The sequence below is a fragment of the Portunus trituberculatus genome, chromosome 10, assembly GCF_017591435.1.
Source record: "Portunus trituberculatus isolate SZX2019 chromosome 10, ASM1759143v1, whole genome shotgun sequence".
Lineage (NCBI taxonomy): Eukaryota > Metazoa > Arthropoda > Malacostraca > Decapoda > Portunidae > Portunus > Portunus trituberculatus.
Window position 1 is genome coordinate 2531583 of NC_059264.1, and position 11840 is coordinate 2543422.

The 11840-nt window shown below is 44.0% G+C and overlaps 1 protein-coding gene and 1 long non-coding RNA gene across 5 annotated transcripts in view; both read left to right on the plus strand.

Moving 5' to 3' along the window:
* Positions 1-11578, plus strand: part of LOC123502077 (cyclin-L1-like) — a 23291-nt gene extending 11713 nt beyond the window's left edge. For 2 of the 4 annotated variants that reach the window (XM_045251231.1, XM_045251233.1), the window contains 4 exons: positions 3019-3223; positions 3763-3953; positions 5555-5857; positions 7553-11578. In XM_045251231.1, coding sequence (XP_045107166.1) covers positions 3019-3223; positions 3763-3953; positions 5555-5857; positions 7553-8027 — 1174 coding nt within the window. In that variant the 3' untranslated portion in view covers positions 8028-11578. The remainder of the gene's footprint in view (positions 1-3018; positions 3224-3762; positions 3954-5554; positions 5858-7552) is intronic. The other 2 variants (XM_045251232.1, XM_045251235.1) reach the window with 2 other exon arrangements.
* Positions 4720-5487, plus strand: LOC123502078. Its single transcript, XR_006673790.1, has 2 exons — positions 4720-5307; positions 5339-5487. It is a non-coding gene; the product is annotated as an uncharacterized LOC123502078 (long non-coding RNA).
* Positions 11579-11840: the final 262 nt, after the last annotated feature.

Sequence of the window (11840 nt, forward strand, 5' to 3'; positions counted from 1 at the left end):
TTTGTTTTCCAGTGGTTGGTGGTCACTGTGGGTGAAGATAGTAATGTGTGCCCTCTAGTGACAGCTGCCAGTCAGTCTATCAGTCTTATCAGTTAACAGCTCCACTGAATCACTTGGGAGACAGTCAAACGCAAAAAAAAAGTTATTGGTTCTGTTGATTTGTGAAGTTAGATTTGCCTGGGCCGTCCTGCCAAACCCTGAGGTGTGAAGGAGAGTTAGTAGTGGTGTTAGGAGAGACTGGGCTGTGCTATCTTCACCTGTGACCGTTGTGGGCTTCACCTGAACCTGTCTCATGTTGATTGTGGCAAGGTCCCTCACGCAGCCTCAGGGCCTCCAGGGCTGTCTCCGGGAAGGCTGTGTGTGTGTGTAGGCCTCACCTCTGCCCCCGCCCTCCCCCACACTCATTGCCCAGGGCTCTACACGTCCTTACACTAACTCACCCAAGCCTCCTCTCTATTGGTTCCCTACTAATATTACATGGAGGACGAGCCAGTGTGGGTGTGGGCGGGGCAGGGCAGGCGGGGCACAGGCGGGGTCTTAATGCGACCCGTCCTTGGCTGGGGTAATGCTGGGGTACTTAAGTGACCTTGTGTAGGATCCTGGGCACTGGTGATGGTCATGAACTACTACTATTACTATTACTTTGTTGATGTGTGAATATATACCCATTCAAGTTGATGATATTAATGATAATGATGATGATGGCTGATGTGGTAGGCATTTGATGCATGAGAGACTGTGTATTGTGTTCTCTTTTTTCTTTTCATTAGAGCTCTGTTTCACCCGCTGAGGGGCAGGAGGGAGGGGGAGGGAGAGGGGAGGGGATGTGGTGGGGCTATGACTGCATTATTGTTTTTATCCTTTTTACAGCTTGAGACAAATTATGTATTGGTAATTCTGGCCTCACAAAGCACAAAGTTGATGGATAGCTGAGACGAGGCACTTGTTGAGCCGTGAGTGACATGTAACCACAGTGCCGCAGTGCCGGGGCTTGGCACTGGCTGGCTGGGGGAACAACAGGGGAGGAGATACTTTTAGAGACTGACAGAGAAAGAGAGAGTGAGAGGGTGAGAGATAGAGACAGAGAAAGGACTGGTGGAGTGTTTGGTATAAATGAGTGGAGGGCGTTGCAAGAGAGAGGAAGAAAGTTAGTGGATAGATGAAGAAAGTAGAGGCAATGTGGAGAGGTAAGGATGTGGGAGGAAAAGAAGAGGTGGTGTATGGATAGAGAATGATGGGTAGAGAGGAGAGGGAATAGGGAATAGGGATGGTAGATAGAGAAAGGAAAGGAGGGGAGACTGAAGCATGTGTTGATGAGTCCTCTAAAAACAAAAGCTTTCTCTAACTGTTAATGTGTGTGTGTGTGTGCGTGTGTGTGTGTTGGTCCTTGAGGGGTTAAGCCATGTCCTGTTAGTGGTGTTAGTTCATCCTTGTGTTCTCTGTGTGTGTGTTGTCGGAACCATGGTGGGGAGGGAGGGAGAGAGGTTAAAGAGTTGACAGTAGGGAGAGTGTTTCTGGAGGTGCAATGAATTAGTTTGGTAGTGGAGTGAAGGTTTTATGATAATTTTGTTCCTACTGTTTATGTGCAACAGCTGAAGATGTTTGCTACCAAATCTGGTGCTAATTTTTCAAAAATGTTTTGGTTGCCTATTATTAATGTGAGGTTTTATTCCATCTCAGAGGAAGGTGGGGCAAGGTAAGTTGTGTTGGTGAGGCCAGCACTGCCCCTGCGTCCTCCACCACCACCACCACCAACCACCACCACCTCCATCACCACCACCACCACACAGCCACCACCTTGACCTCCAGCTCCACCACCTTCCCTCTGCTAGCGTGGCTGGCACGTGGCACGTGGCGCGTAGTCTGGCCGGGCTCTTGTCACTGTGGGCTCCCCTGCGATCGGTCGGGTGTGGTGTCGGGCAGTTGGCTTCCCCAGCAACTCCCTCAGACTGTGGCTGGCCCGGCTGCACCACCACCACACAGCGCCTCCACTTTTTGTCTAGCTCCTCAGGCCTTGCTCCAGCCTGCCCTGCCTTGCCCTGGGTTGTTGTAACTGTTCAGTAGGAAACGTGTAGTCACATGAATTGAATGAACTTTATGGTAACTTAGCGTCAAGAAGCTGCACTCTCAATACCTAACTGGAAAACGTACCTTTTGTTGCAGTAAGGAACATTTGTTGCCCTTTGTAGTCCTGTCAGAGCTGAAAACATGATCAGCGTTGCTTGTTTGCACTAGGTGGTAGTAACAAGTGGCTGCTCAGAGGTTTTCAGGGATTGCATGCACACAGAGGGATCATGGACAAGGAATACTACTACTGCTACTACCCCATCAAGTTAAATGTGCGTAATGTTGCTTATGACATAAAGATAAAGATCATTGTAAATATCAAGCCTTTGGAGCTAAGTAATCAGTGTGGAAAGATTTACTACATAACCTGACAATTTCCTTAATAGTGGAAGTGGTGACAGTGGTTGTGCCGTCAAGACTGAGGACGTCGAGGACAGTGGTGTAGTGATGAGCGGGTGGAATTGCGTGCACTAAGCTCTCTTTGCAGGTGCCAGGGTGCCATGCCACACCCCAGCCACCGGGACCCCGCCGGCCGGCCGCCGCAGGCACCGTGGCGGCCCGCACCACAGGGAGTGGAAGGAAATGTGGTGGAGGGATGAAGAGGGTCAGGTTTGGCAGGTGGAGGGGGGAAGGGCAGACTGCCGGGCTTCACTGCTTATCTTCTTCGTCCTGTTCCTAAGTGTTGACATATTTAGTGGTAAACAGTCAGTCAGTCACTCAGTGAGTCAGTCCGTCCTCTTAAAGGACATGGAGTGGAAGGGTGAATAAAGCCATCACTGCTGTAGACAGCTGAGTTGTAGAGTCATGATGTGATAAAGCCTTGAGCAGCTTCACTGCCTCTCATGTATCAGGTGTCCAGCCACATCACCACCAGCTACAACAGCCATCAACTTGAGGAGGATGGCACCACCACTCCACCCCAGCACCCCCCCCTCTCTCTCTCCCCGGCAGGAACTACATGAACGACGCGTTGCGCACTGACGTCTTCCTGCGCTACAGCCCCGAGACCATTGCCTGCGCCTGCATCTGGCTGGCCGCCCGCCTGCGCAAGGTGCCACTGCCGGAGAGCCCGCCCTGGTACCTGGTGCTGCGGGTGAAGCAGGACCACATCGAGGACGTCGCCGCCTCCATCCTGAGGCTCTACACCAGGAAAAAGGTAAAACACACCCTCATCAATGCACTTCTTCCTCGTACTCTTATTGCTCTTATTGTTATTATCTTGTTTATTTTTACTGTTACTCTTATTCATGTTTATCATTATTGTTATTCTCATATTTATCCTTGTTCTTATTCTTATATTTGTCCTTGTTACTCTTATTCTCATATTTATCCTTACTGCTTTTATTCTCATGTTTATCCTTGTTGTTATCTTTATCATCATGTTTATCAGTATTCTTTTCCTCATGTTTATCTTTATTGCTCTTACTCTTACATTTTTCCTTACTCTTACCCTCATATTTACCCCCTCCTCCTCCTCCTCCTCTTCTCACATTTATTCCTACTCATACTCTAACTTACCCTCCTCCTCCTCCTCCTCCTCCTCCTCCTCCTCCTCCTCCTCCTCCTCCTCCTCCTCCTCCTCCTCCTCCTCTTACCCTCACACTTACCTCCTCCTCCTCCTCCTCTTACCCTCACACTTACCTTCCTCCTCCTCTTCTTACCCTCACACTTACCCTCATCCTCCTCCTCCTGCAGGTGAAGCTGGAGGCACTTGAGGCGCGGGTGGAGGAGATACGGAAGGAGCAGCAAGAGGCACGACTACGCAGCAAGGTGGTGGCCTCCATCGTGACGCCTCAGACCAACACCGCCTTCAGCCCCGCCTCCCGCGCCAACACACCCAACAAGGCCACCTCACCACCTCACAAACGCTCATCGTCGCCTGAGAGGTTAGTGGTGGTGCTGGTGGTGTTGGTGTTATTATTTTTATTTGTTTGTTTATTTGTTATTTTTATGGTGGTGGTGTGTGGTGATGATGTTGAGTTTTTTTTTATTTGTTTTACTACTACTACTACTACTACTACTACTACTACTACTACTTGTATTGTCACTTGTTTTTCCTTTGTGTTTCTTTCTTTATTTGATACTATTATTGTTATTTTTATTTTTATTCTTTTCTTTCAATTTTTTTTGCTTTTGTAACTACTATTGCTATTACTACTGCTACTCCTTTCATTCTTATTCTGTTTACTTCTCTGTTTCATTTATTCTTTTTTTTTTTTCCATTTCTACTACTACTACTACTACTACTACTACTACTACTACTACTACTACTACTACTACTACTACTGTTCACTTCCTTCCTTCCTTCCTTCCTTCCTTCCTTCCTTCCTTCCTTCCTTCCTTCCTCTACAATATTTACCCTAAGAAGTTTATTATGGGTGACATCAAAATGGAAAAAAAAAATCATATATAGGTGAAAATTCCATCACTTATGTTGTTACTTAATACCGGTTATGTACCATGAATAGATTGTTGTTGTTGTTGTTGTTGTTGTTGTTGTCTGTTGTAGGGTTGTGTTGATTGTTTATACGAGTTTTTAATTGGTTGTAAGTGTTTTGTTGGTAGTGTTGGTGGCACTGGTGTTAGTAGGTGTGTAGTTGGTAGTGGTGTTACTGTCTGGTGCAGTGTGGTGTGTGTGGTTTCCTCTGGTGTTTTGATTTTGTGGTGTTGTGTGTGGTGTTTGAGGGGTGTTGGTGTGGTGGGTTTGTGTTTGAGATGTGCGTGCGTGTTAGGGAGTGATGATTGTGAATGCTCCCGCTTTTTGGTGTGTATATGTGTATGTATGTATGTATGTATGAGAGAGAGAGAGAGAGAGAGAGAGATGGCTGGCTGTGTTTCATCCTGTGTGTATGTGTGTGTGTGTGTGTGTGTTGCATTTCAGTTCCTCTCATTACTCCTTTCTCCATCCTGATTTTGATTTATATCCGTTTTTATAGCAAATTTCCTGGTGATTTCTTTTGAACTGTGATTGACTCCTCCTATTAATTTTTTTCATTCATAAACGTTTTTGATCCCGTCATAAAGCATTGGAGTTTGCTGGGTTTGGTTTAGGTTAGGTTAGGTTAGTGCAATGACAGTGATGCAGTGAAGGGTATTGGGTTGTTTATACATTCATTAGGTTGTTCATTTACTTAGTTACAAATCCATCTTCTATTGTCCATTTCCCTTCAATCAGTCACCAGGTTAGTTTTCCTTCAATCGGTCACCAGGTTTATCAGATTGCCCTCAATCAGTCACCAGGTTTGTCAGACTCCCTTCGGTCAGTCACCAGGTTTGTCATTGAAGTGACACAACATTACCAATTACAAAACCAGACCACATACCACATAGCATTGAAGTAACATAACATTACCTATTACAAAAACAACAAAAACAAACAAAAAAAGACCAACATACCACACAATTTGAAGTTACATAACATTATTACAAAAAAGAAAAAAAAAAAAGAAAAACCAGACCCCACAGTGAGCCTTCCCCCTTAACACAGCCCCACCCCGTCCCTCCCTCGTCCCTGTAGGAACTCCGGCAGGAAGCGTAGCGGCAGCAGCGGCAGCCGGTCGAGGAGTGCCAGCCGCAGCCACAGCCACTCGCCGCAGCAGCACAGAAGGTCACGCAAGAAGCAGCGCCGAGACTCCAGGTCATCTCGGTCACACTCCAGGTCGCCACGTTCTCGTTCCCGGTCTCGCTCCAGGTCACGGTCAAGGGACAAGCACCGCGGCAGCAACAAGAACAAGTATTCACGCACCCCATCGCCCGCCGTCACTCCACCGCCACGCTTCACCAAGAACAAGTAAGTAGTTTAGTTGTCCCCGCCCATCCCTGCCTGTCTCTGCCCATCCCTTGTCCCTCCCTCTCTTTGCTTAATCTTCTATTTTTTATTTATTGATTTATTTTATTTTTTATCCAACTTTTTGCATTTTTTTTTACTTAATCTTACTTATCTTATCTTATCTTATCTTATCTTACTTTACCTTGCTTTACCTTACCTAACCTAGCCCAACCCAACTAAACCCCCTGCCATGCTTCACCAAGAACAAGTGTGTGATTTATTGTCCTCCCCCCTCTCTCTCTCTCTCTCTCTCTCTCTCTCTCTCTCTCTCTCTCTCTCTCTCTCTCTCTCTCTCTCTCTCTCTCTCTCTCTCTCTCTCTCTCTCTCCCATTTTTTCTGTTCTCCTTTCTTTCTTTTTTCTACTTCTCAGTTCTTCTCTGTTTCTCTTTTCTTCCTTCATTTCCTTTCATTGATATCTCACTTTGATTGTCCATTTTTTTAACTTTACACATAATCTTTCCCTTATCCTTTTTTTTTTATGCATTTTTGAACTTGTAAATGTGCATTTATGGCTTATAAACTCTTTTCCTCCCTTCTCTCCCCTTTTTTAACATGCATTGTGAACCTGTAAACATTTATCATGCCTGTTAAATCATTCTACTTTATATTTCTATTTATATTAACTTTCATGCATTTTGAGCTCTAAAAAATGTGTATGCTTGTTTATACTTGCCAATCTATGCTTCCCTGAGAGAGAGAGAGAGAGAGAGAGAGAGAGAGAATGTGTGTGTGTCTTTTGGTGCATTAACTTTTTGTGTGTATGTATGTGTGTGTGTGTGTGTGTGTGTGTTTATCAGCATGTATCCTTCATGGTGTGGTTAGCATGGTGGTGGTGTGTTGGTGTTTGCATGTTTTGTTGGTGTATAGTGGTGTTAAGATGGTATTAGCATGCTTGGTTGGGTGTGTAGTGGTGTTAGTCTGCTTGTTGGTGTTTGTAGTGGTGTTGTGTTGGTGTTTGCATGTTTCGTTGGTGTGTTGTGGTCTTGAGGTGGTGATAGCATGTTTGTAGTGGTGTTGCAATGCTGTTAGCTTGTCATGTGTGGTGGTGTGGCGTTGTGTTGTGTTAGCCATTTCTTGAATAATCGTGGTGTAGTGTTGTGTTAGCCATCTCTTGCATAATCTTGTTACATCTTGGCCTTGTTGTTCCTGTAGTTGTGACGCTGAAGACTGTTCCATTTCTTTTTCTATTGTTAGTGAAAAGGGAAGTAATTTATGCAAGGTAACGAAAGTAAAAAGAAAAATGTTCACTGAAATTTTGATCCATAATAAATAGTGAAGAGAAAAAGTAGTACATGTGTCTTGAAATATAGTAATGTATGTTTAGGTATATTTTAAAGGGAGGGACTGTAGGGGTTTCTGTCTTAAATAGGGCTTGAAGTAAAGAAAATGGTGCTTGTTTATATTTCCTCATAGTAAAGAATAGGAATAAAAATAGAGGACATGTCTTGAAGTGAAGTAATGTATGTTTATATTTCAAAGGGAGAGATTGTGGATTTCTTACTTAAATAGGGTGTGTACTATAGGAAATGATGAATGTTACTTTGTATTGCCCCATCACTCCTCACCCATTATCCCTTCACCTGTCATGTCTTGTCCCTTCATGCCTCATCTCTCACCCATCACCCCTCAGCTCTCACCCGGTCACTTGGCTTGCAGGGAGAAGGGTCTCATCGTGCGGTCCAGGTCGCGGTCACACTCCCGCTCACCACAGAGAAACTACGACAAGTATGAGCGCTACGACAAGTACGACAAGGTGGACCGCTACCCCCCGAAGAGCAGCAGTGGTGGTGGTGGTGGCGGTGGCGGTGGTGGTGGTGGTGGTGGGGACCGCTACGACAAGAATGACCGTTACATCAGGGAGGAGAAGCCCGGCAGTGGTGGCAGTGGTAACAAGTACGACAACTCCAGCAAGGACAAGGGTGACAAGTACACCAACAAGTACAACAGCACGTCGTCATCCGCCGCCGCCGCTGCTGCAGTGGTGGCGTCCAAGTTTGACCGTTACGACGCGGAGAAGAAGAAGTATGAGCGCGACGACAACAAGAAGTATTACGACAACGGCTTCGGCAAACCACACAAGGCAAAGAAGAACGGCCGCCACAGGTCTCGCTCCAGGGACCGGCGGCGGTAGGGAGCTCCCACCACCCCCACCCATACCACCGCCGCCACTGCTGCTGCCGCCACCGCCAACACAACCCCAGGGACTCGGTAACCCCCAGAGGACTCACCTCTTTTCCTCGGCCTAACTATTAAGTCTTTTTGGAACTCTATTTTAGTGACAGTTTCTTTTTTTATTACAAGACTATTTGTATATTGATGTAAATATATATATAGAAAGAGATTATATATATATGAATATATATATCCATACACACACACATTCATATATTGTTGTCATCAGTTCCTTGCCAATCAGTTCAGAGTGTCTGTGTGTCTGTGTGTCGTGGCCCATCGCCGCACACTGCCAGACATACAGAGTGCTTGCAGCCTTCACCAAACTACTGAGGCAGATTTGCAGTATTTTTTTAATGGTGACGACTGGTGTTGATCCGGTCCCCCGCCGTGGTGAGGTGTGGTGGCGGAGGGACACAGCCATAACCCATAGTGCAAAAGTAGACTAAGTGCTGGAGTGTATAATTATCGCTAGGATGGACGGACAGTCACGGTGGCCGGAGGAAGTGGAGAGTAGGAGCTTGGCCTGTGGGAAACTAACTGTCGCCTCACGTTCATTAACTCCACACTGACGGTTTACAAGTTTACGACGAACCTGTCTGATATTTTTGTACCCCCGTTTCGAGTTACCACTTCATTCATATCATCCTCTCATTGCCAGATCGAGAAGTAGGTATTTTCTTGTTCAGCGGTCAGTGGGCCCCTAGACGTCACTCAGGAGCCTCGTACAGATGCCAAACATGATCTCTAGGTAGTATTAACCTGCACAGTCACTTATCAAGGACTGGAGGTGGCGTGTGGTGTGTGGTGTGTGGAGGTGCAGTGTGGCAACCTATGAGTGAGTGAAAGGATGCAAGGGTGAACTGATTGGGATAGAAGTGATGGATGGATTGCAGTGACACTATAGTTTGTCTACTCTAAAGTGGCTCAGGTCTCAGTTTGAATGGTGTCCCAGGGAAGGTGTGGTTGTCAGATCTCAAGGAAAACTGAGCTGTCTGTAATAAGTGCATTGATCAACAGAATGTCAGATCTTAAGGAAAACTGAGCTGTCCTTGTAATAAGTGCATTGATCAACAGAAGACAAATATTATTCACATCAGTTACATTATCAATAAGCTACAATGTTTTAAATCCAGGAGCCATTTTAGAGACAGACTATAACAGAACAATAGAGTGTGTGAAGGAAGACCAGATGGAGTTAGAAGGAAGTAAAAAAGAAAACTGGAGAAAGTAAGATAATGGTAACTAAAATAGTGTTGAAAGGGGTTTGTGTTGAATCTCTGGGTGTGTGTGTGTGTGTGTGTGTGAAGCCAGCGTGGTCACAGAGGAAAAGGGTGAAGTAAGGTGTGTGTGTGTATGCCTATGTGTGTGTGTGTGAGTGTGTGGCTAATTCAGGGTTTTAGAGTCACAGGGGCTTTAGGAACAAGGATTTCTCTCCAGTGGTGTTGCTTGTACCCTGAAACAGAGATTAGGGTGTGTTTCTTGACCTGGCCCTGTTTTGTGGTTCAGGGAGATGCTGGATACTTAAAGGGATGTTTTAGGGAAAAGATGACCCTGTTTTTTTGCATAATTTGGGGACTTACTGTGCTTTGAGAAGACAGAAAGTGAAGTTCAGGGATAAAGTGGCTCTGGTTTGCATAATTTAGGGCACCAGAATGTGAAAGTTTGAAGTTATTTGTTGAAGGAATTAAGGTTTATTGCATAACTCACCAGGCAAGACGGTGGAATGTTGAGTTTGTAGGGAAGAAATTATTGTGTTTTGCATCGTTTGTGGCAGAAGAAAGTGATAACTTATGTTTTTGAGGAAGAAATGATTGTTGTTGTATAGTTTGTTGAAGAAAGTATTAATTTAAGTTCTTGGAGGAGAAATGTTTTGTTTTTGCAGAGTTTGTGGCTAAAGTAAGTGAGAATTTAAGTTTTTTGTAGAAGAATTCACCGTTTTTAGGGTTGGTAACAAAAGAAAGGGAGAATTTAAGTTTTTAGGGAAGTTGTCATTTTTGTATAAAGAAAGTGATAATTTAAGTTTCTAGGGAAGAAATCGTCGTTTTTGCATAAAAAAGTGATAATTCAAGGTCTTTAGGGAAGAAATGCATGTGTTTTTGCATAAAGAAAGTAATAATTTAAGTTTGTAGGGAAGAAATCGTCGTTTTTCCATAAAGAAAATGATAATTCAAAGTCTCTAGGGAAGAAATCTGTGTTTTTGCATAATTCAGAGTTACTATACCCTGTAGAAGATGACATTTCCAGTTTTAGAGAAGAAATTAACCTTTTCCATGCCCCCAAAAATTAAATTGTTAATGGAAGAAAAGAGCCTGTTTTGCATCATTGAGGGAAGCAGAAAGCCCTAAAACTGGATATTTGAAGTGCCCTGTTTTTTTAGCATTTACGGACTGTATGTGTCCTGAAGTAAGGGACATTTAGGGGTGAGGGTCAGAAGTTATGGATCATTCTTGCCTTTGTTGGATTTTCAGGGAAGTGGGAAGTTTGGACAATGTTTTGTTTATCCCTGAGAGACAGAGATGAGCATTTAGGGAAAGATTGAGAAAAGATAGATAGTAGTCATTTAGAGATTCGGGAAAGTGAGAAGCCCTGTTTTTTTTGTGCATTTCAGGGACATGCCCAAAAATAGAGATGGAAATTTAAGAGTGATTTTATGGACAGCAGATGGACCCCTTACTTGTTTTGCCTGAGAAAGATAGATACCTGACACTTATAGTTTCAGGGAAGATGGATAGCCCTGTTTTTTTTTTTTTTTTTTTTTTTTTTTTTTTTTTTTTTTTGTGTGTGTGTGTGAGTTTGCATTTCATGGACTATAACCCCTAAAAAAGCAGAGATTGAAGTTTCAGGGACCTCAGACAGCTCCTCCACTTAATAGTTTAGCCCTGAAAGAGATGAGCATTTACGGAAAGATTCAGAAATGACAGCAGACATCTTTGAGATTCAGGGAAGATAGGAAGTGCTGTTTTTTAATACATTTCAGGGACTACAACCCCACAAAAAGCAGAGATGGAAATTTTAGCCCTGAGAAAGATGAACATTTAGGGAAAGACGCAGAAACGATGAGACATTTTAAGAGATTCAGGGAAGATGGCAAGCCCTGTTTTTTAATGCATTTCAGGGACTAGAAATCCCACAAAAAAAGACTGAGGGAAATTGAAAGCAGAAAATTCAGCCCCTTTATTTGTGTTTCAAGTGTTTCAGGGAGGAAAATTCATACAAACATGATTTTTTTTAAGTTTACCTATGTACTAATTTCTTTTTCGAATGCAAAGTTACCTGACAGTCAAGAGTTCAGGCGGCCCTGGTACATCTTGACCTGACCATGTGTGTGTGTGTGTGTGTGTGTGTGAGCATGTGTGGTGTGTGAGTAAGAGAGTGAGAGTGGTTGTAATTAAGGATAAAAACTGTGATGTGTACATAATATTATACCCGAGCCTGTCAGTAGTTTTGTGAAGCACCTCTTGTGTGTTTTCACCTCCATGTTGTACAAAGATTAAATATTTTTTCTTACGTATGTGTTTCTTCAAGGACCTTACTGTGTGTGTGTGTGTGTGTGTGTGTTTTAGTGTATTGACAGATTTTCTTAACCCCTTCAGTACAACAACGTCTTTCCATATTCATTCTGCTTACTATTTGGTGATTTTATACAGCTTCAGAAACTTATGTGAAAATTCTGGCCATTAATCTTATGACCTCCATAGACTCTTGCTAATGTCAATAAAGTGGTCTTATCGTTCATAAAACTCATGGTAGAAATGCGTCCCAGTACTGA